The sequence below is a fragment of the Typopeltis vanoorti genome, chromosome 19 (genome assembly GCF_054136105.1).
Source record: "Typopeltis vanoorti isolate ZY-2024b chromosome 19, IOZ_Tvanoo_1.0, whole genome shotgun sequence".
NCBI classification, from domain to species: Eukaryota; Metazoa; Arthropoda; class Arachnida; order Uropygi; family Thelyphonidae; genus Typopeltis; species Typopeltis vanoorti.
In genome coordinates, this window is record NC_143567.1 from 81,714,172 (window position 1) to 81,736,064 (window position 21,893).

Here is a 21,893-nt window from a genome sequence, read left to right on the forward strand (position 1 = left end):
CCATTCCACTCCAACTGGCTGGAATGATGTTAATATATGTATATAGTAGACAACACAAATAATAGGACTCTAGCGTTGATGTATAATTTTTTTTTTTTTTTTTTTTTCACCAGAGGTCAGGCCAACAATTGTGGTAGCGGTTAGTCAGTGTCTTTAACGAACCAGTATGATTGTAGTATAGCTTGTTTCCTGTGTATATTTGTACGCTCCAGAAGATGACCTTGACATAAAGGTGAAAACGTCGAATTGTAAAATTTTAGTAATAGTAAACTAAAGTTTTTATTCAAACACGGTAGTTGTCTCCATAATTTCCAAAAATCACCTCCTGTAAAAATGAAAGGCATGCCTTTGGTTCCTTGCAAAGGCCAATTGGCATGACTGTTCATCTGAACTTCCACTTCTTTCTCTGATCCAGATTACATCCAGGTGCACTGAAGCATAACATACTCCAGAACTAACACCTGTCTTCTGTCATCTCTACAAATGAATACAGATAACATTTATCCCAACACATGGAAGCAAATAAGAGTACTCTGCTTGGAAAGAAGTCAACAGAAACCCACATGGACAAGGTGCACTGTGCCATGCAGTGAGTCACGTGTTAGTAGCCAGTATAAATTGGAGGAATACAATGCTCCCAAGTCAGTGCAACTGTGTCCAGGTGAAATGGCTGAGAGAAGAAAACTGACAGAGCTTGAAAGAGACATGTTGCAGGCCTATCTGTTCAGCAAACTGTTGAAAAATTGAGCCATCCCAGATCAACAAAAGGTGATACTGTAATGAGATGGAAGCACAGGGAGTCAACTGCAAGTGTTACTTTCAGTGGATGAATTCACTGAACGTGACTGTAAGGTGCTATGAAAGATAACACGTAAAAACCGCCATTCATCAGCCAAGTTGAATGCAGAGTTCCAGGCATCGACTGGAACCCAAATCTGCACAAAAACATTCAGTACCGAGATTCACAACATGGGTTTCCATGGGGACCGCAATATGCAAGCCCCACATTACCCAAACCAACATACAGAATTGTCTTCTGAGACAATTCTGTATGTTGGTTTCGGTAATGTGGGTATGTACAGTGTGACGTGGAAGCTTGGAAATCTGTGTTATGGAGTGACGAATCATGCTACACTTGTGGGTGTGGTAGATGCCTGGTGAATGTCTCTTACCAGAATGCATAACCCAAACAATGAAATTCGGAGTGTCGGTGTGTATCACCCTGTTTTTCCTGGTTTAGCCTCAGACCTCTGTTTGTGGTGCCATGAACATTGAACTCTGAGAGGTATCTGAAATTCTGGACAAAGCAATGCTTCCTACTTTGTGGCATTTCTATGGAACAGACCATTGTCTTTTTCAGCAAGACAATGTACCACATCATAAGGCTGATGCTGTAACTGCATGGTTTGTGGATGTGAACATCACCACACTTGACCGGCCTCCACAAAGCCCTGATCTCAACCCTACTGAACATCTGTGGAATGAACTGGAGTGTCGGGTGAGGTCAAGGGAGGTCCACCCCACAACAATCCAGGACCTCATTACATGCTCAGGAAGAATGGTCCAAAATTCCCATTGATTGCTATCATATGCTTATGTTAAAGTATGCCCCCAGGACTGCTGCAGTCATTGCAACAAAATGAGGTCCTATATCTTATTAAGGTGGGCACCATGGCTTCCTTACACTATGGTGTCCATTGACATCTTCTTTCCAAACAGCGTTATCCAACCTATTCCAAAAAAAAAAAAAAAAGGGAGAAAAAAAAAGTCTGCCATCCAACTACTGACTAATCATCATCACTTCCTACTGACTAATCACTATCCTTTCCTAAATAATGCAGAAAGTTTTTCCATTACTTAAAGGCTCACCAGTTAATCAGCAACCACTAGTATCGATTTTTGCATTTATTGTATGTTCAACATAGGCTGGGTATAAAGTTGGGGTTCTTTTGTTACAAGCCACCTGTGGTAAGCAGCGAGTTTTTTCCTTCAACTGCCTTGTTGCATCTACTGTCAAAGCAGGGCTTGGAAAGTGGATGAGAATTTTGGGTAGGATGGATGCCAGTGAGGATAATTTCAATGACTTGCTCAGAGTAGGTATTTGGATCAGAAGAGGGAGGAAGCAATAGTCAGACCTTTGTGGGGAAAAGAAGAAGTTCTGGAGGTCATCCAACTTGGTACCTTTGCAATGGCAAAGGACACGAGGCTAGGAGTGACTGAGAGAAGGCATTCTGTGTGAGATGAAACTTGGCCTATTTGGTGTATTCAAAAGAAGAACTGGTTAAAAAAATCATGGGTCCTGAGAGTGTGAAGAGGGTTACAGAGAATTGATAGAGGTGCTTATTGCAAAAACTTTTGCATCACATTCAGCTTGGGAACAGTTGTGCTTGAAAATGAAAGCCACGTGATGCTGTGGACATTAAAGTCACCTAGGAAGATGACTTTATTATTTGAATAGCTGAATTCCAGAAGGTTGAATTTCATGAATAGAAAGGTAAAGAGGTCAGAGTGGTTTTCAGAGTCTGGAGAGTGGTAAATACACCAGATGAATGTTACCAAATGGGGGAAAAGGAAACCTTGAGCCAGAGAAGGTCAAAAGTAGGAAATTCTAAATTAAGCATTATCTGGCTGGCAATGTCATGTCTCAGAAAGGCACAGCCACCACTCTTGTGGAAAAACAATTTAAACTGAAGTATGCTTATCTACAATTTGAATTTCTGTCTGGTCTAAATGTCTTTAAGTGATTATGGCCACCACTTATGTTGTCATTTATGCCATGGATGTTGATAAAGTACATGTCAAAGTGATTTTATTTTTTTCCCTAAGGGTTCGAGTATGTTTTGTGCATTTCAGAAGCCAGAAATTTTTTGAAAATCATGCCAGGAATTCTCAAGAAGAAACCCTAAGAAACCCCATGGTTAATAGGTCAATGAGAAGGATATGAAATCGTTGTCTGATGGATATAGATACAATCAAGTAGTCAAACAGATACGGTCAACTCTTACTATAGCAATTCTTTATTTTATTTTTTATTATCATAGCAGCATACCCATGGGACTTTAGTTGGGAAATTTCCGAAACTTGTTACAGTAGTGCTATAGTGAGAGTCAGATTGTACCAGGAATATAGATACAGATTGAGATGGAAGGGAAGATAAATCATTTAATGTCAGCAGTATCTAATACAAATTGTTCACCTACCAATCAGAACACCTGACAGTCCTCATCATTTCTCCCAACACCTCAAACCTTAACTAGCTCTACTTCTGAATACACTGTAAATATTAGCTATCATCTTGTTAAATCCAACCATAACCTTGTCCATGTTTCCTTTCCTAAAGGCAGATCTTCTCCCAGCCAGTTTTAGCTTCGTATCCAATGGTACTTACGACAGTGCCAACTGGGATGACCTCCAGGATTTCTTCCTTTTCATGGTCAGATTACTCTTACCACTTTCCTGACATGGAAATATTAGCAGAATAGAATATTTGTTGAAATGAAGACCTTCATTCCCAACTCAATGCAAAACCTCCAACCACTTTCCACAATCTCGTTCTTGAGCTATTGTGCCAAATCAGTCCAAGATAAGAATTCCATACCTTAGCACAATTATAGCATACTTTATAAGTATGCTATAATTATGTTAAGGCCTCACTAAGGCCTTGGGTGCAACTTAGTAGATACGGTCAGATTTTCTTTGGTCATCTAATAGAAGACCAAAGAAAATCACCTTCCATTTCACCACAAACACTCACTGTATGCCTTCTGATCTTTCACTAGACAGACATCAGAAAAATCCTCAATAATTTATTATTATCTAAAATCTCCAGGAAGTCAAGGACTCATTGAGGGAGGCTATAAATCACCCAAAACCAGTAGTCATTCCTTCCCTTAAATTCATTCACAATAGATGTGCTCACTACCCATAAAGGCAAACTATTCCACTCACCCGTTCCTCTCTGGGAGAAAAACTTAGCTCTTACCCCTTTCTTGACTGTGAACAAACTTAACTTCCATGGATGTCTCAGTGTTTCTCTCCATGGTGGAGAAGTTCTACAGAGAATAGTGGGAGATCAGGGAAGAACCAGAGGTCATGCCTAGAAACTGTATAAAGAGGGTGTGAGTAAGGGAGTGAGAGGCAGGTTTTTTTCGTGCAGAGTTGTGAGTGATTGGAATGCCTTGCCTGAGAGTGTGGTGTATGCAAGGAGTTTGAGTGAGTTTAAGACACGGTATGATGAGATGTGTGTGAGATAAAAGGACCTCCTAGATGAGTCTTTGACTCCACGAGGTCTTGTTTAATAATAATAATAATAATAATAATGAAAAATTTCATTAGATGCTATCCTATAACAACAATTCAAAAGTTTATAGACCTCTATCATATCAGCCCTCTTTCTCTTGCTTACCAGTCTGTAATCCACATTCTCGCAATCTGTCCTCATAATCTAAATCCCATAATCTGGATATAATCTTCATAACTCTTCTTTGCACCCTTTCCACAGCTTCATTATTCCCATGGAATCCAGGAGACCAAATCTGTGCACAATAATCCAGGTGTGGTATTATCAAAGCCTTAATTAACAATCACCAATTTAGATATGAATAAGTCTCCTGGGTCCAGATGGTACCCTCACAATGTTCTAAAAACTTAAGCTTGAAAATTAATACCTATATCACTTATGTACTCATCTACTAAACTGCATGGAAGCAAGCCTTTATCCAGCTTATCCTTAAAGTCATCCATCAAATTATCAATCCTACTGACCTCATCACAATACTCTCAAAAGCAATGAAGAATGTCATTAACAGCAAAATTCTTCACTTCAAAGCAACTACTGGAGCCTACTAATTAATTAACAATCACTAATATGGATTCCACCACTCTCACTCAGCAGATCTCCTATTCAACCTTACTTCTGGATACAAGCCAAGAAAAGTTGAGGGAAACTCATGCAATTGCTCTTGATATTTACAATGCATATGATGTAGCATAAAGGACTTACAAAGCTGCCATCTTATGTTCTCTCTCCTGTCCATTGTGATTGGGCCACCAGTTTCAAGTTGTTTACTGCATGTCAGGGTCAGTAATCTGATTTTATCAGATTATGCTGTCAAAGCCAAGGTATCTTGGAATCTGTGCTTTCACTCACACTTTTCCTTCTATACGTTAATGACCATCTCTCACTAATCTCAAATCCCATGTATAGTTTAGCTGAAGACAGTACACTCCATTCCTCATCTAACATTCGAGAAACCTTGTAATGGTCAAATGATTCAAACTTCTAGACCTTCTATAACCAATATTATAAAACATTGATCTCCTTAACATTATCCAATGAGTCAAAATAATCTAGTGATTTTCAATACTATGAAAACCCATTGCTGCCATATTTCTTGAAAGGAAGATCTTACTTCACTGCTTCTTATTTCTGATAATTTTTGATAATTGGAATTCTGATAATTCCAATTTCCAATCAAGATCCAGTCAAAAAAAAAAAACTTAATATCCTCTTTTTGTTAAAAATTCTACTTTTCACCTGCACAGTTCTAAACACTTTACAAATCCACCCAACCTTAGAATACTGTTACCATATTCAGGTTGTTCACTAAAAACTTCCTTAAGAATGCACAATGCTATCTAGAAGAGAGAGCAATTTACTTAACCGATAATCCCTCTCTCATAAATCCAATCATTTTCTCACAGACACACTTCTTCTGTATTCTTTTTATAAGTATAGCATAGCACTCATTTTTGGTATAAACACAATGAAAATGAAAAATACAAAGTGGAAATTGTTTTACTCTACCAGTTTCTTAAGCACTATAACATATTTCAGCAAGAATAAAGATATTTTTAATTTGAAAACAAACATTTTCAAAGTTAATATATTAATTTGAAAGCAAATATTTTCAAAGTTAATATATTAAAATTCTTTAATATATTAGCTTTGAAGTAATATATTAAAATATTTTAATATATTACTTCAAGAAGAATTTTAATATATTAACTGATAGAATTGTCATTAAAGTGATAGTGCATAGTGGTGTGTTGAAATATCATACACGTAGGTATTTCATGGCACAGCTCCACTGAACTGGTCACCACACTTTCTCTCCTTTTCCATAATCATCTAAGAATGCTAGCATCTCCGTACACAATTCAGATCCAAACTTACATCCTCAAATTCTTTGAGACATACACTACACTACAGAAGGACACTGTAGTGTAGTGTAGACATACACTACAGTGTCCTTCTTTTATCCTAATCACATAAATGGCAACATTAAGTCATAAATTTTCTAGTAAATGGAGTAACCAGTGGGGTGTTAAAGGATTTTGTGGATGAAATATCATTTGATAATGATATTTTGATAGAAAATATTTTTATTAGTCAGTTTTCTCAAAAGTATTCTAAAACTCATCAAGAGAGGCTTGCACAATGCATAATCATACCTCTCCTTAAATTCAATGTACAATGTAATACCTCTCCTTAAATACAATGTACTCTACTACCTCCAGCAATCCATTTCACCAATCTCCAAGCACAAAATATAGTATTTATCCTTGCTTACCACACCATTACTCAACTGTGGCATGCATCCTTGTTCTCTCCCATCATGATATATAGTGAAATTTTTTTTTGCATTTTACTCTTAAAAACCTCTTTAGCAGCTATCATATCTCCCTCTTTTCCACCTATCAACCAAATTTTTTAACCCACAAAACTGTTCATAGAGGAGAGAAGTGAAGAATGAAAAGTCATCCTTAAAGTTATATAAGAGTGCAATGGGGAAGAATGCACTGATTGAATATTATTATTTTTTTTTTTATTATTATTATGTGACACCTCAAGGGAGTCCAAAGACTCATCGAGGGAGAGTGTGCCAACAGCATCGAACGATTGAACCCTTTCAAACTACTAACCATGCTCAAACTAGCTTAACTTTTTGCCTGATCCATTAGTAGCAAAGGCTCTACCAATCAACCAGCCTTTGAATATGTTGTCAATATTAGAAGGGTGAATGAATTTTAGGTGGAATATTATAGCTACCATCAGGGCTTGACAAATATCCTTGCTCACTCACCTGTGGCAAGAAGATTTTGCCAGCTGGCAAAAAGGTGCAAAATGGACAAAATAGAATATTTTGTCCATTTTGCACCCTTTGTATATTAAAATAACTTTCCAAACAAAATCTTTTTTTTTTTAACTTTAAGAAAACAAAGTAGAATATGTGTAACATAAAGAGCCATTCTAGTTACAAAAATTAATATAATAAAACAAATTATATTTTCCAAAAAGTCAGTGTTGTTTTTAATGCTCTTCCTATTGTTATTATTTATTGATTTCTTCTTGGAATCGTTCTCACAAAATTGAAATGTTCTCCAAACAATGATACAGCATCCCCTAATCACTTTATGAAACTCCTATTGACTTACTAATAAATATATATATATATATATATATCATTATAAAAAAATGAGTGAGTCTTTGGCAAGTGCATTTTTTCTAGCAAGTAGGATTTTGAATAATTTGTCAAACCCTGGCTTCAATGCTGGTTGAATGAGATCTCCAATAATGAGTTTTTGAATTTATGGATAATAATAATAATAATAATGCAGGTGTGAAATGTTAATAAGAAAGACAGAATGACAGTATGCACAGCTTCACTGGCTAGTAAATAGATGTAGATAACAGAATATATATTAGTCAACTTTCACTTTAGCAAACGTGTAGAGACCACAGGAACAGTTTGCTGCAGTGGATTGTTATAGTGAATTTCTTTTGGTACCCTTTTAGCCCTGCCTCCCATCTTCATAGATACAATGGAGGTGGGGGCTTTGTTTGGGACAATTCAGTAGTTTTGTTTCAGTGAGTTTGATATAGTTCCAGCTACCTGCTAGTGATTATTAATACTGATGTGAGTTTAGTATTCATAACTTCTCCATAAAATTCTTGATGATATAATGTTCTGCATATGGTGTGCATCTACCTTGTCCTCCTGTTTTTGCATCTTTAATTTATTTATGTGAATCTATCCATGAAAGGTATGAAATAAACTTGTACATTTAGTAATGTGGGCAGACTAAGGGTTAGATAATCCACTTTTTATACTAAGAAACAAAACATGGTATTTTTTCAGTATAGACCACCAATAATCTAGGTGGTTGGTATTGCACCAGGAAACAAAACTAGTCTGCCACTTAAACTTTGAGAAACCACAGCAGTATTTGAACTCTCAGTCATCTGCAGAGACACCGTCTACTTGATATATGTCCCAGGACCTTCTGGATGAATTTAAAGCAGTTCTAGGAGTTATATGACTTTTGGCAACATCCAACTGCTCTATGGCCTCTTTCTATAAAAAACATTTAACATAATCAGCTGTTATTGCCTTTTGCCTTCAATACTGATATGACCATTCACCTCCCAGTTAAGTATGACGTTCAATATATGATCTTTGGGAAGCTGAGCATCTGATATCTGACCAAAGCTGCCTAATATATGCCAGCAATAACTTATTATCTAAATTCACCAAACTCTCACTCACATAGCATTTTGGGTATAGAAATGAATAAGCTGCATTACATAGTCTCATTATGATACCATAAACTCCTACACCTACTGTTAATGACTACTTGCTTATGATATCTCGATTTCTTATGCTATATGCTCATGATATCTCAATATTTTTTGGAAATACAGTGTCTGTGTGTTAAAGCTTAAGTGCTGGGAAAAACTCATGATAAAAGTTTAATGCAGTGAAAGCACTAGGAAATGATTAAAAGTAGTACTTAATGCTTTCAATATTTTGTCTCAGTTACAGAGACATCGTCAAAAAGTACAAAATGAGACTTGTAACACACACACACACACACACACACACACACACACACACACACACACACACACACACACACACACACACACACACACACACACACACACACACACACAAAGGCAGCACTAAAACACATAAAAAATGAAAGACTAGAGTCCTAACTAGGTGGGATGCCCTCTATGGACACCTGTTGGCAGCCTAGGATGTAAACTGGGATCTCAAAGTATTAGTGTTTCCCATATTTTTTGAAGTTTTTAATGTTTTTAAAATTTTAATATGTTTTAATATTTTTAATATTAGTTTTAATATTAGTTAATTTAATTTAATTTAATATTAATTTTAATATGTTTCAATATGTTTTTAAAATTTCGAAAATATGGGAAACACTAATACTTCGAGATCCCAGTTTACATCCTAGACCGCCAAGAGGTGTCCACAGAAGACATCCGACCTAGTTAGGATTCTATTTGTCTTTTTCCCACGTGTTTCAGTTAGTTTTGTGCTGCCTGTGTGTGTGTGTGTGTGTGTGTGTGTGTGTGTGTGTGTGTGTGTGTGTGTGTGTGTGTGTGTGTGTGTGTGTGTGTGTGTGTGTGTGTGTGTGTGTGTGTGTGTGTTATAAGTTTCATTTTACACTCCCTGATGATGTCTAATATTGGAAGCATTAAATACTACTTTTAATCATTTCCTAGTGCTGTTTCACTCCCTTAATCTTTTATCATGAGGCAATACAGTGTGTTACCACTTTCAGTTTATAAATGCAAATACAGTGGCTCTGCATAAGAAATTAACTGGTTCCATGAGGTCATTTGTTATGAAAAATGGTCATCATGTTGAACCATTATGTTAATGGAAAAATAGATAATTTATTCCAACATTTCAGAAATTTGTGACCTTTTAACTAAAACAAATTTTTTAAATTTAATTTATTAAATCACATACTTTAAAGCACTGAATATCAAATATAAAAAAACACAAAAATTATCACTACTCTGCACTGCACAATATTAATAACATAAGGTCACTTAGAAGACACACATCAAGACTGCTTCCAGTGAGAAATGATATGCAATAATATACACAAAAGTAATTTAAAAAAAATTAAATTAACTGAGCACAAAGTTCTGAGATATTCACTCCACAAAAGCAAACAGTAAAAAGACAGATGTCCAGATTCATGGAAAGAAAAATGACCCCCACAACACCAAGCTCACATGGTATACTACGCTGTAACTGGCTGAGTTTCATGTTAAATTCCAATTCTTTTCAATTTGAAGCAGTTTTGTAAGCCAATTTTGAGTTTATTTCTTTTGAGGACATTTCGTTTTAAATGTCATTAGTTTGTATTTAAATTTTCTACTTTGAAATTAGCTCACAGGCAAATCTTGGAGTACCTGAAGGCTGCTTTTCATCACTGGATGCTGTATGATCACTCCCATGAATTAATGTCCTAGCATTTCTTAATTAATTAATTTATTTATTTATTAATTAATGTCCTAACATGTCCTAGCAATCACAAACATTCACTGCATGAATGTTTGTGATTGTCCTAACAATCACAAACATTCATGCCTGTGGTGGAATTTGAACCTGCTGGAGAATGGATATACTAACCACTTAGCCAACAGGCTGGACTGTCTTTGATAGAATATATTAATCAATTTCTTTTAATTCATGCTAAATTTAAATTTACACTGCTAATTAATCATTAATCACTGACAATTAATGAATAAACATTAACTACTTTTCAGTAACTAATATGTATTTATTGACAGAATATAAACTTAATAAACTTTCCAGTTAAACAAGCCACCAGCATTTTTTTTATACCTTCTTTTTTTGGTTTATTTCCATAGTATAGAAACTGGGCTATTTTAAATGGTTTTAATCTTTCAGCAACTCCCTGACCTAACAAAAGAAACAATTATATTTATTTCTTTTAAAAACTAAATAAAATTGTTATATATTCAGTTACCAAGTGATAGATTGCCACTTGCAACTTAAAATTCAATTTCTTCCAATCTAAATGAAAAGTTTGTATTTCACATTCTAACCCTTAGCTTTATTTACATGGGTATTCAATTATTAATTATCATTATCATGAGTATTATTTTTTAAAACACTATTATTATTATTATTATTACATTTTTCTGCAAAATATGTAAGTACTTCTTAGATTTATTTTATGCATCCATCCATCCACGTGCAAGTTATTCCTAGCACTTGCAATGATGGATTCCTAAACTTTGGATGGATGGTTTTTATTGCAATTCAGTATCTGGAATCTTTGCGAAAATATGTCAAGCTGAGATAATCTCAATTTCTGTTTCAATTAGACAACTTGCAGGGATCAAATAAACAAAAGATGCAAAGGGTTTTAAACTTATACATAGCAAATTACTCTGTTTGGGCTATGTGGCATTTAATGGAATTTGGTATTTAGGTTGTACAGAATATATATATCCACAATTATGATTCCAATCATATAATTTTTGCTGACAAAATGATTAGAATTGATAGAAATAATGATATCCAAAATTCCAAATTTCTATTTGGAATTTTGGATATCATTAAAATTTATCATATCATTTCACTTTTAGTTTTAATCCATTTGCAGTGGCAAAATTAGACAAAATAAAACTATGCATTCACGGTACAGAAAATGAATTAATTAACCAACAGATTTTTATATGAGTACCAAAATTCACTAGAGCTTTTTGAATATCTTTTTTTTTTTTTTTGCAGACACTATGATAGTTAAAAAAAAAACAACAGAAATAATCGAAAAACAAAACTTCATATAATTTTAAACTGTATATGTACAGTCATAAGCACCTATTGATAGTGCTGAAATTTTAAACTTTATGTTCAAGAATGATTACCGAAAGATTTTCTCCCACCCACATTATAATTTTTAGGTTCACGAATGGCTGATGTAAGTTTTTTCCCTATTTCCAATATAATTAGATCATTTCAAAAGGATCTTAAATCATAATTTTTCTTTGGTTTGATGTGATTTAGTCTCAATTAAAAATCATCATGTTATTTCAATAACCATTTTAATGATAAAATCAGACAAAACAAAATTATGTCTAGGACACAGGTGCCAAAAATAGCTCCAGACTCAATTGTTGCAACAATGAATTATGCTGCTGTACAAGAATGCTTTAACCCACTTTCTTCACTGCTTCTCTGTTCAACTCCTATGTTCTCTCATTCTATTAGCTATCCATTACAGCAATGCTGTAACACATTCGGCCCCCCCCCCTGCCAAAAAAATTTTTTTCGCATAAATCAAAATCATCTTGCATACACCTGCAATTCACATTCATTTATCAAGATATCAGTGTTCACGTTCATGTTATTTTTGATACTATTACCTTGCAAAGCCATAATATCAGGCCAAAATAAAGTACAGTACACATTTCCGAAGTTAGCTGATATTCTCCAGATTCAAATCAAATTTTGCTTTGAAAATTTTCAGTGAAGATGCAGTCCAACATTCACTGGTAGCCAATTAGAAACACTCACTATACACCATCTGCGACGAAATATAAAATCTTGCATCTTATGTTTCTATTATGCCTCTTCTCTTACGTTTATTACTCAAATTTTAGAATCCACATTTCCTCAATCTATTCTCATATGCACAATTCTATAGGCCCAATTTCATTTTAGTTACCTATTACTGGATCTTTTCAACTGTTGTTTTTGACACTCCTCTGAATTGGTTTTTTCCTTTCCGTGCAACCATACCTGAGCACATTAGTCACTAGACAAGGTCTTATCTAACCTTTTGTAAAGTTGAAGAACAAACTTCCTTACCCTTATAAGTAGTGTTCTCTTCACAACAGTTATCTGATGACTTAACCACCTTAGAAATATGGCCACAAAACTAACTCTCTATTTACCATCACCTCCAGATCTCTAGTTTCAATAATCACTTGTAGCAAGTGATATTTTGTAGCTTGTAGCAAATTTTGATAACTGGTAGCAAATTACTATTAAAGAAGACTGTCCACAATGTCCTTAATCCAAAATTCATGACTCTGCATGCAACAATGAACTGACATTTTCTCACAGAAAATGAGTTTGTTCAAATCAGCCTGCAAAAATTCTGTACTAGAAATGTCTCTTGCTACTACCAAGGCCAACCTCAGTATCATTAATCACAACTGTTTTTCATATGCCGCTTAGCAGCCAACTTCACATTGTATTAATAATGTTAAATGCAAGCATCACTGTTGATCTGACTTACATGCTGCATTTCATGTCCCATTTCTACATAAGTTAAACCATTTTGTAAGGAGAGAATATGTATGGAGTATTGTGCACCTTTGTTCTTACTGGGCTGAGTGAGCAAATTGTTTCTGATGCTTCCTTAAACTGCCAGATATATCTATTACATAAGATAAGGCACTTTGGTTTGCTGTCAAATAATGTAATGTTCCTATGGAGTTTATATTCCTGTGGTTCGTAGTACAGCAATCCCTCGATTAGTGCGCCTAATGCGTTCTTTAAAACAGGCACATTAATCGAATATAATAACCTATGGGAAAAAGTATAATTCGTTCCTCAGATTTCTTTTTTGACCCTTAATTTTTTTTATAAAAGAATTAGGGTATGTCTCAGGGTCTAGTTAAAGGAAAACCATGAAGCTGAAAGACAATAAAACATATTCAGAATATAAATTTATTATTCTACTTCTTAACAAAGAATTGACCTAACGTAGTTTGGCAGGCATTTTGTTTTTTTTTTTTCATACAACCGATGGTATGGCCCTATTGTGTCTTCTACTCTTCTGCAAATTTTACTGCTTCTCTCTTCATCAGGGTCAGCCTCTAAGCATTGCTGCTTAAAAACTTCGATTGTACGAAAAATATTTTCAAATTGTTTTTGTGAAATCTCTTTTGGCTGACTATCAGTGGTTAAATTTTCTTCATATTCTTTGGGATCTTCCCGCTGTGCATCTAAATTTAGCAGGTTGGAATCATTCAATTCTTCAGAATGAGATTTAATTAACTCTTGGACATTATCATAGAATGGGAGAAAGAAATGGAGATACGAATTGGTCGCCAAACATGAAATCACGTGCTTTATAGATAAAATTTCCTAACTGTTATACAAGCAAAATAGTTATCACTTTAAAAACTACAATGATCATAAAAGAGAAGTTAATTTTCCGAATTAACGTGTGATAATAAATAACTCATCCCAGAAGACGAATTGATTACCCTATTATTGGAATGGAGTCTCCTTTTGGTGACGTGTTGAAGGGTCTTGAAACTGTGGGCGTACTATAGCAGATGACATAAATTTTAGTGGTAAAAATTTGGAACATAGTATACATAGTGTACATGGAAGTAGTGTAGTATGCCATTAAAAATAACTTTGTAAAATTTTTTAAATCAGTAACTAAATTATTTCATTCCAGTGAGTGATTTTTTAAAATTTAGCTATAAAAAGGTATAGATAGAAAATTTTTAAAATCTGTAAATTTTTAAGAAATTTTTAAAAAAATCTGTTTATTTTTAAGATGTATATAGGTGCACTAATCGAATTTGGGTATCGAAAAAAAAATGATGCGCTAATCGAAAACGCACTAATCGAGGGATTACTATATTCATAATTATTAAATTAATACTGGCAAAAAAAAAGCAAAACAATTTAATAAATCACTGACTGGTTTTGTACAACACTATTGTGTACTTCTTTAGATTGATACAATAAACATAAAGATAAAACAGGTATTAACATGAACATTTTTAAATAACAAACTGTCATTTTTTTTTTAATTTCTCAAAATGCAACAGACATCGAATGCAGGAATGAGATATCACGAGCATGGGTCTGTTACAGGATATAACATTTTTGTCTCACAACTTAATTCATCAATACATAGATCTCTTATGCATGCTGCCCAGAGTTGATTTAATATCAGGCCTTCCAAACATCATGGTTACAACATAAAAACTATTAATAACATATTGAATAAACCATCACAGGCTCCAAGACAACCAGATGACTATAAAGGTGGTTTTTTTTCTTTACCCTATATCAAGAACTTTACAGACCAAATAGCAAAAGTCCTACCAGAGCATAATTTAAAACTTGCCTTTAGATCTCTACAAAAAATCTCCACAATGTTAAGATCACCTAAACTACCACATCAACTTATGAAGAGACCAGAACTTCATAAGTTGTTCTCTTCCTGTTCTGCAATGTAACAAACACTGCTATTTGTTACATTGTACAGAATAGGACATTCTGGAGAAATCTATCAATAAGGAACATGTCGGAGATGAGGTTGTGGGAGAAAATATGACAATCTAAAAAAAGTACACATTAGCATTGCACAAAACTAGTCACTGATTTATTAAATTGCTTTACTCTTTTTTGCAAAGTTCATTGCTAGTATTAATTTAATAATGTTAGCAGTGTGGAAAGCTAAATCTCATTTATGTGCTCTCTTTATTCATGAATCTTTAGCAGGGCTGGTTTTATACATTAGGTGAACCTAGGCAATCACCTAGGGGCAATTATTTATTTTTATAAATATCCACATGTGTACATGAAGCCTATGTAGCTCAGTGGATGTGACGTTTGCACACCACGGCACTTGGTGTCGAGTCTAGTCGGCGACTAGAGGAAATTTTTCTAAGCCTTTTTTCAACCGGTTCCCCGAGTTAGTCTATCTCTGACATGGGCAAGTGGGTTTTTCCTCCCAGAAACTCGGGTTTTTCATCCCGTAAACTCAAGAAAATCGACCGTAGAACCCACATTATTTCAGACATTAAATATATTGTGTTAGGGTTAGGGACCACGAGATGGCAGCACATTTGAGCCGTCTCTCTTCACTGTGTACCGCTAAATTAGTGATTGGCCATCTATCTCTGATTGGTACCAGTGGAGATTGAACTGCCCACTCAGTCTCCAAAAGTTAGACAGGGCTAAATGGCCTTGCCTACTCCCCGTATACGGGAATAAAAAGGCGTTAGCTGATTTTTTTTTTTTTTTACATGTGTACGTGTGCTTGTGTAAGCATGATAAAATATATAGGAACAGACAATGTATAAGGGCGCTTAAATTTTCTTTGTCTAGGGGCATCAGATACTCTCGGACCGGCCTTGATCTTTAGTTATGTTTACTGATTAGGGTTTCTCCCAGGCAATCAAATTCCACAAGGGCAATATTATCTTGTAAATTTCTGACTTCTTTAATAGTAGATAAGGCAGGTATGATGACTGTGATATTTAAGACTTAGTTTACAGATGTTAATGTACTTTGATGTGTTAATTCATGACTGGATTATTCTGTCTGTCACATTTTTAGGTAAGCTATGAGGTTCTGTAGCTATGATTTGTTTTGGCTACCGTATGCCTATCTGGGTTCCTATTGCAATATGTTTTAACAGGGCTAAATGGCCTTGCCTACTCCCCGTATACGGGAATAAAAAGGCGTTAGCTAATTTTTTTTTTTTACATGTTTTAATTATATTGAATTTTAATTAAAATATCTTTTAGGAATTCCAACTACTCTTGGTTTTATTCTTATCACTTGATATGACATATGTATCAAGTGATCAGAAGAAAAGTGATCAAAATGGCACCAACACCTAGATCACTGGTTGTTGGTGCCATTTTGCATGTAACTATTTTTCTGTATTTGTTTTTTTTCTGTATGCTGAATATGTTAATTCATTCTGATTAGCGATAGAGATGAATATGCCCAGAAATGTTTTGTTTTCTATTTTGATGAGCTACTAAAGGAGTGGAGATACATGATATGTAGCATTCCCCCAGCTATGCCAATCCTCACCTTTTCACAGTATAGCCTGTTCCATAAGCTTATCATTCCTGGTTGAAAGAAATGCCAGTCTCTTTCAACTAGGAAAGTGATAGATAAATTTCATCATTCAGTGAGACACAAACACTACCTTGTTGATGGAAGACCTGAAGTGGTTTGCTGCCTGTGTTGATCTTCAGAGCAGGAGCTCAGGTTTCTCTTGGAAACATTTTACTATTATATCCTTGCATGGGACCAAACTTAAGAGTAATGAATCAGGTGGCTGCCTGACCAATTAGCAAATAATCTTGCTACCACTTACTCTGTCAGATCATGTCTGAAGTGATCTTGATTATTGTGGTATGCAGGGAGAACCATCAAGGCTAAATGTGGACAGGAGAGTGGTTTTCCTCAGTGTGGGTGGAATATTACAAATCTTTCACCTATCATGAACAGTCCTCCTCTTTTAACTCTTTCTCCTCATCAAGAATGAAGGACAACATATTGAAATCCTACTGTGGATCACAAAAAAAAAAAAAAAATCTTCCATAAAAACATTAATAAATACTTGCAAAAATATTAATAATAATTACAAAAAAGAAAATTATTATTATTATTATTTTATTATTATTATTATTATTATTATTATTACGGGTATCTCCATGGAGTCAGTAGACTCATCGCGGGAGACCCAAGCTAGCAAAACAATATCTGTCATATCTCTTCTTGAATTCATTTACAGATGAAGAGCTCACAACAAAGTCAGGCAATGAATTCCACTCATTCACCACCCTCCAGGCAAAAAACCTTGTTCTGACACCTTTGTTAACCACACTCTTCTTTAATTTCCAGAGATGACCTCTTGTTCTTCCATCACTATCACACAGCTGAAACATTTCCCCTGCATCAATCCTATAAAAACCTTTTAGTAATTTGAATGTTTCTATCATATCCCCTCTTCTTCGCCTATCAACCAATCTCTGCAATCCACAAGCTCTCAATCTATCAATGTAGGGAGCATTTTTTATATCACTCACCAACTTGGTCACTCTTCTCTGAACCCTCTCCACAGCCTCCTCATCTCCAAGGAATCCAGGTGACCAGACCTGAGCACAGTAATCCAAATGTGGAAGTATCAATGCTTTATAAAGGGGAATAATAACCTCTTTATCTCTGGATGTCAGTGTGTTCCTCAACAACCAAGTAATCCTATGTGCAATCTTGGACACCTTAGCAATGTGTCCTCTGAACTTCATCTCCTTATCTACCAATACCCCTAAGTCCCTAGCCTCATCAATCTCTTGGAGTACCTTTCCATCGATGTAGTACACAGCTGGTAATCTTTTAATCCCAAAATGCAAGACTTTACACTTTTCCACATTGAACTGACATCCATTTTCTTTTGCCCATTTTACCAGCTTATTTAAATCCTCCTGCAAACTTTCAACATCAGCTTGATTTTTTATTGCACTACACAACTTTGCATCATCAGCAAACAACTGAATATCTCCCTTTAAGCCGTTTCCTATATCATTTATATACAAATTAAACAACATTGGCCCAAGCACAGAGCCCTGAGGCACACCACTGGTCACCTGCCTCATTCTGGACTCGGATCCTCCATACACCACCTTATGGTATCTCTCCCTGAGCCATTCTCCTATCCATATCACCAATTTAATATCCATTCCCATCTGCTCCAATTTGCGTAACAGTGTTCTATGGGGTATCCTGTCAAAAGCCTTAGCAAAATCCAGAAGTACCACTGTGTAGCCAGTTCCTTTGTCCAACTCTGATGTTATTCTATTATGGATAGTTAATAGATTGCTAAGGCAGGATCTACCTTTAACAAAACCATGTTGGCCTCTATAGAGTATCATATCCTGATCCACCCATTCTTGAATTTTGTCTTTAACCAACTTTTCCAATACTTTTACCACTACTCCTGAGATGGTGATTGGTCTGTAATTCAATACTGCAGTTTTAGAGCCACCCTTATGCAAAGGAACCACTTTGCCTAACTTCCACTCCCTAGGGACAATACCAGAGTTCAAACTTAAATTAAATATCCAGGTAAGAGGGGTTGACAATTCATTTGCACATTCACGCAACACCCGAGCTGATATTCCATCTAAGCCTACCGCAGTGTTTGCATTTAAGTTTCGCAATATATTTAATACCTCTGATTCTTTAGCTTCAATTCTCACATTAGGTATTGCTATAGGTATAGAGATATCCTCACTTGGGTGATAGACTTTTGAGAAGTGATCACTCAGTAACTCGACTATTACATCTGATTTTGTCACCTCAATACCATCAGCACCCACTAAGGTTATCCTTCCGAAGTCATTCTTCCTCTTACTTGCCACATAGCGGAAGAACTCTTTGGGATTACCCTTGATCTCTTTGGCTAAGGTCTTCTCATAATCTGATTTAGCTTTTCTTACTATGCTGGTAACCTTCCTAGCTTGAGCCTTGTACTGCTCATGGGTGTCCTGATCGCCCTTCTCCTTGTAAATTATCCATAACATTTTCTTTTTTTGTAGTTCAAGCTTGATACTACTGCTCATCCATCTAATGCCTGCCTTGTTTGACCTCCTGACCATGGGGACACAATCTGATATTGCTTTCCTCAGATACCCGCTGATTTTATCCCAAGCACTGCTAACATCTTTCCCTTGCAATATGTTCTGCCATGGGATGGCTGCAAGCTCACTCCGAAGCTTGTTATAATTGCCTAACCTGTAGTTTCGTACATACCCCTTCTTAATAGAAAAATCCACAGATTTTGCAACCTCCCAAGTCAATACCACATGATCGCTTTCACCAACTGGAGGTAACGAGGTCACCTTACTTAAGCATATAACCTCTTAACCAATAACCAGGTCCAACACTCTCACACCACGTGTCCCTTCAGTTACGTGCTGTTTCAAGTAATTATCTCGTAGCAGATGTATGAACTCCATTTCCTTTTTGCTACGTGATATTTCCTCCTTCCAATTGATATCACCATAATTAAAATCCCCCATAATAATCACTAAGCCTTCACTCATTGCACTAAGTTGCTGATGCATGAATTCAATATCTCCCCCTGTACTCCCTGGCCTATAGCAGCATCCAACTGTATATTTGGTTGCATTGGTCACTATTTCACACCAGACTGCCTCAAATGAATTCTCATTCACATGTCTATCATCATGATATACTACTTTCTTTGGCTGCAACACATCAGCTATCATCAACAGTACTCCTCCTCCTGTTCTATCTTCTCTATCCTCCCTGAAAATACTGTACCCATCACATTCAATTCCAGTGACCACATCTTCTGCTGACAGCCAAGTTTCACTAATGCCTACAACTTTTGGTGAGATTTCACTGACTAATGCCAAAAATTCTTCTCTCTTATTTCTAATGCTTCTAGCATTGGTATACAAAAATTGCAGATTCCCTCTAGATCTTGTACCGGCTTTAGAACTGATATATAAGTCACTAACTACCGTAGTCCTATGCCGATTTTTTTCCCCTCTCTTCTGCAATTTATTCTGCCTATAAGGATCAATAAATACACAATCAGTGCTAAAGTTTCTCTCTCTTACACTCAACCTTTTCAATATTAGTTTCCCTGCCCAATAACTTCAACCTGTTCAGAAAACAATAACTTCTTCAATCTCTTATGTCCTTCCATGTTAAGATGCAGTCCATCTCTAGCATACAACTGCCTTTTTCCTTCAAACACACTCCAAACATCAACAAACTCCAGACCTCTTTTTCTGCACATTCTTGCAATCATATCATTCATTATCATTGCTCGTCTACTTAACTCGTAATTGTCAAAACGAGGCAGCACACACACTATTCTCCCATTGACACTTTTCCTCTTCACAATATCTAATAATGTTCTTAAATCTTTTCCTACCCGATTTATACTACCTCTCAGGTCATTCGTACCCACCATAACTATCATCTTGTCTGTTTCATGCCCTCTCTTTATTGCTAAAGCCACTCTTTCTATTGTACCATCAGCCAAGCACTCCTCATGCATACCACTCTCCATACCCTTAATCATAGAATCACCATATATTTTACCACTATTAACTTCATTCAAGTTCACACTCATGGACTCATTCTCTACACTATTCAGCATGACTCTCCCAGCTTCATTACTCAACTCTCTATTACTTACCCCCCCACTCTCACTACATCTCATTTCTTCTTGGCTACTTGTGGTTTTATTATGTTGACTCCCAATCACTCCCATACTATTTATTACTGAATCATTCACCAAAGACTCACCCATATGTAATCCTGTTCTAGTTACTTCAGCTAAAGTAATCTCTATAATCCTAATTTCTCTGTTTAACACATTAAACTCAGCTTTAATTTCCAGTATCTCCTTACCGATCACTTCCACTTCCTCATGAAGAAGATGAAGGTCATTTTTCATTTTCATAAACTCCCGCCGAAGTTCTTCCGCTACGGTCCCGATGTCAGCTTCCATTCCTAAACGCTCCAGCCTATCCCGACACTTCTCACATACGTCGACATTTTCTTTCTTTTCATTTTGCCAGACCGACCACAGATCCTTCACATTTTTCGGTGCATACATGTAGCAGTTTCCGCAACGCATCCATTGCGAAAAATCTAACACTGAGCCAACCTTTCGTGTAGTAGTAGAAGTCCTGCGCGCCGCTGACGTACGTTTCTTGTTGGACGCCATCTTTACACGTTGATATAGTGATACAAACGGCAGTGAAAACACAATATATACACCACAGTTCTAAACAATAATACCACTGAAGGACACTTGTTTCTAACCGATGCACAATTTTAGCACAATTTGTGACAAAAAGCCACACTATATTTAACTTTAAAAACACGTTTTCTAGACTAGCTAAACTCGACTGCCACATTTACCAAGGACACTAGCGCCCAAATTCTATATCAACTTTAACATTCACAGCTTTAGTAGCAACTATAATTATGTGTATATCACCACTTACAGTCATCCAAACCATTAGTATTTCTAACAGAATCTCAACAGGCTGTCACTATCACTTTCCAAATTCTGATAAACACTCTGACCTCTTTGATTACTTATTTCTAAAATTTTGATTTTCTGCAATCAAAATACTCAAACAACTGAGATCATTTTCCTCAGAACGTCAATGCCCTTAAACTCGCCTCTCCTTCTCCAATTCCAATGATCAAGCTAGTAAGAATGCCAAGATATTGGCTGCTAGCAATGACTTAACACAGATCTGGCACTCTGGA

At 35.8% G+C, this 21,893-nt stretch overlaps 1 protein-coding gene across 1 annotated transcript in view; it reads right to left on the bottom strand.

The window, feature by feature from the left end:
• Positions 1-21,893, bottom strand: part of LOC150096293 (glyoxylate reductase/hydroxypyruvate reductase-like) — a 198,138-nt gene that overhangs the window by 23,211 nt on the left and 153,034 nt on the right. Inside the window, exon 7 of the mRNA XM_090409117.1 lies at positions 10,668-10,745. Within this exon, the coding sequence (XP_090265243.1) occupies positions 10,668-10,745 (78 nt within the window). The remainder of the gene's footprint in view (positions 1-10,667; positions 10,746-21,893) is intronic.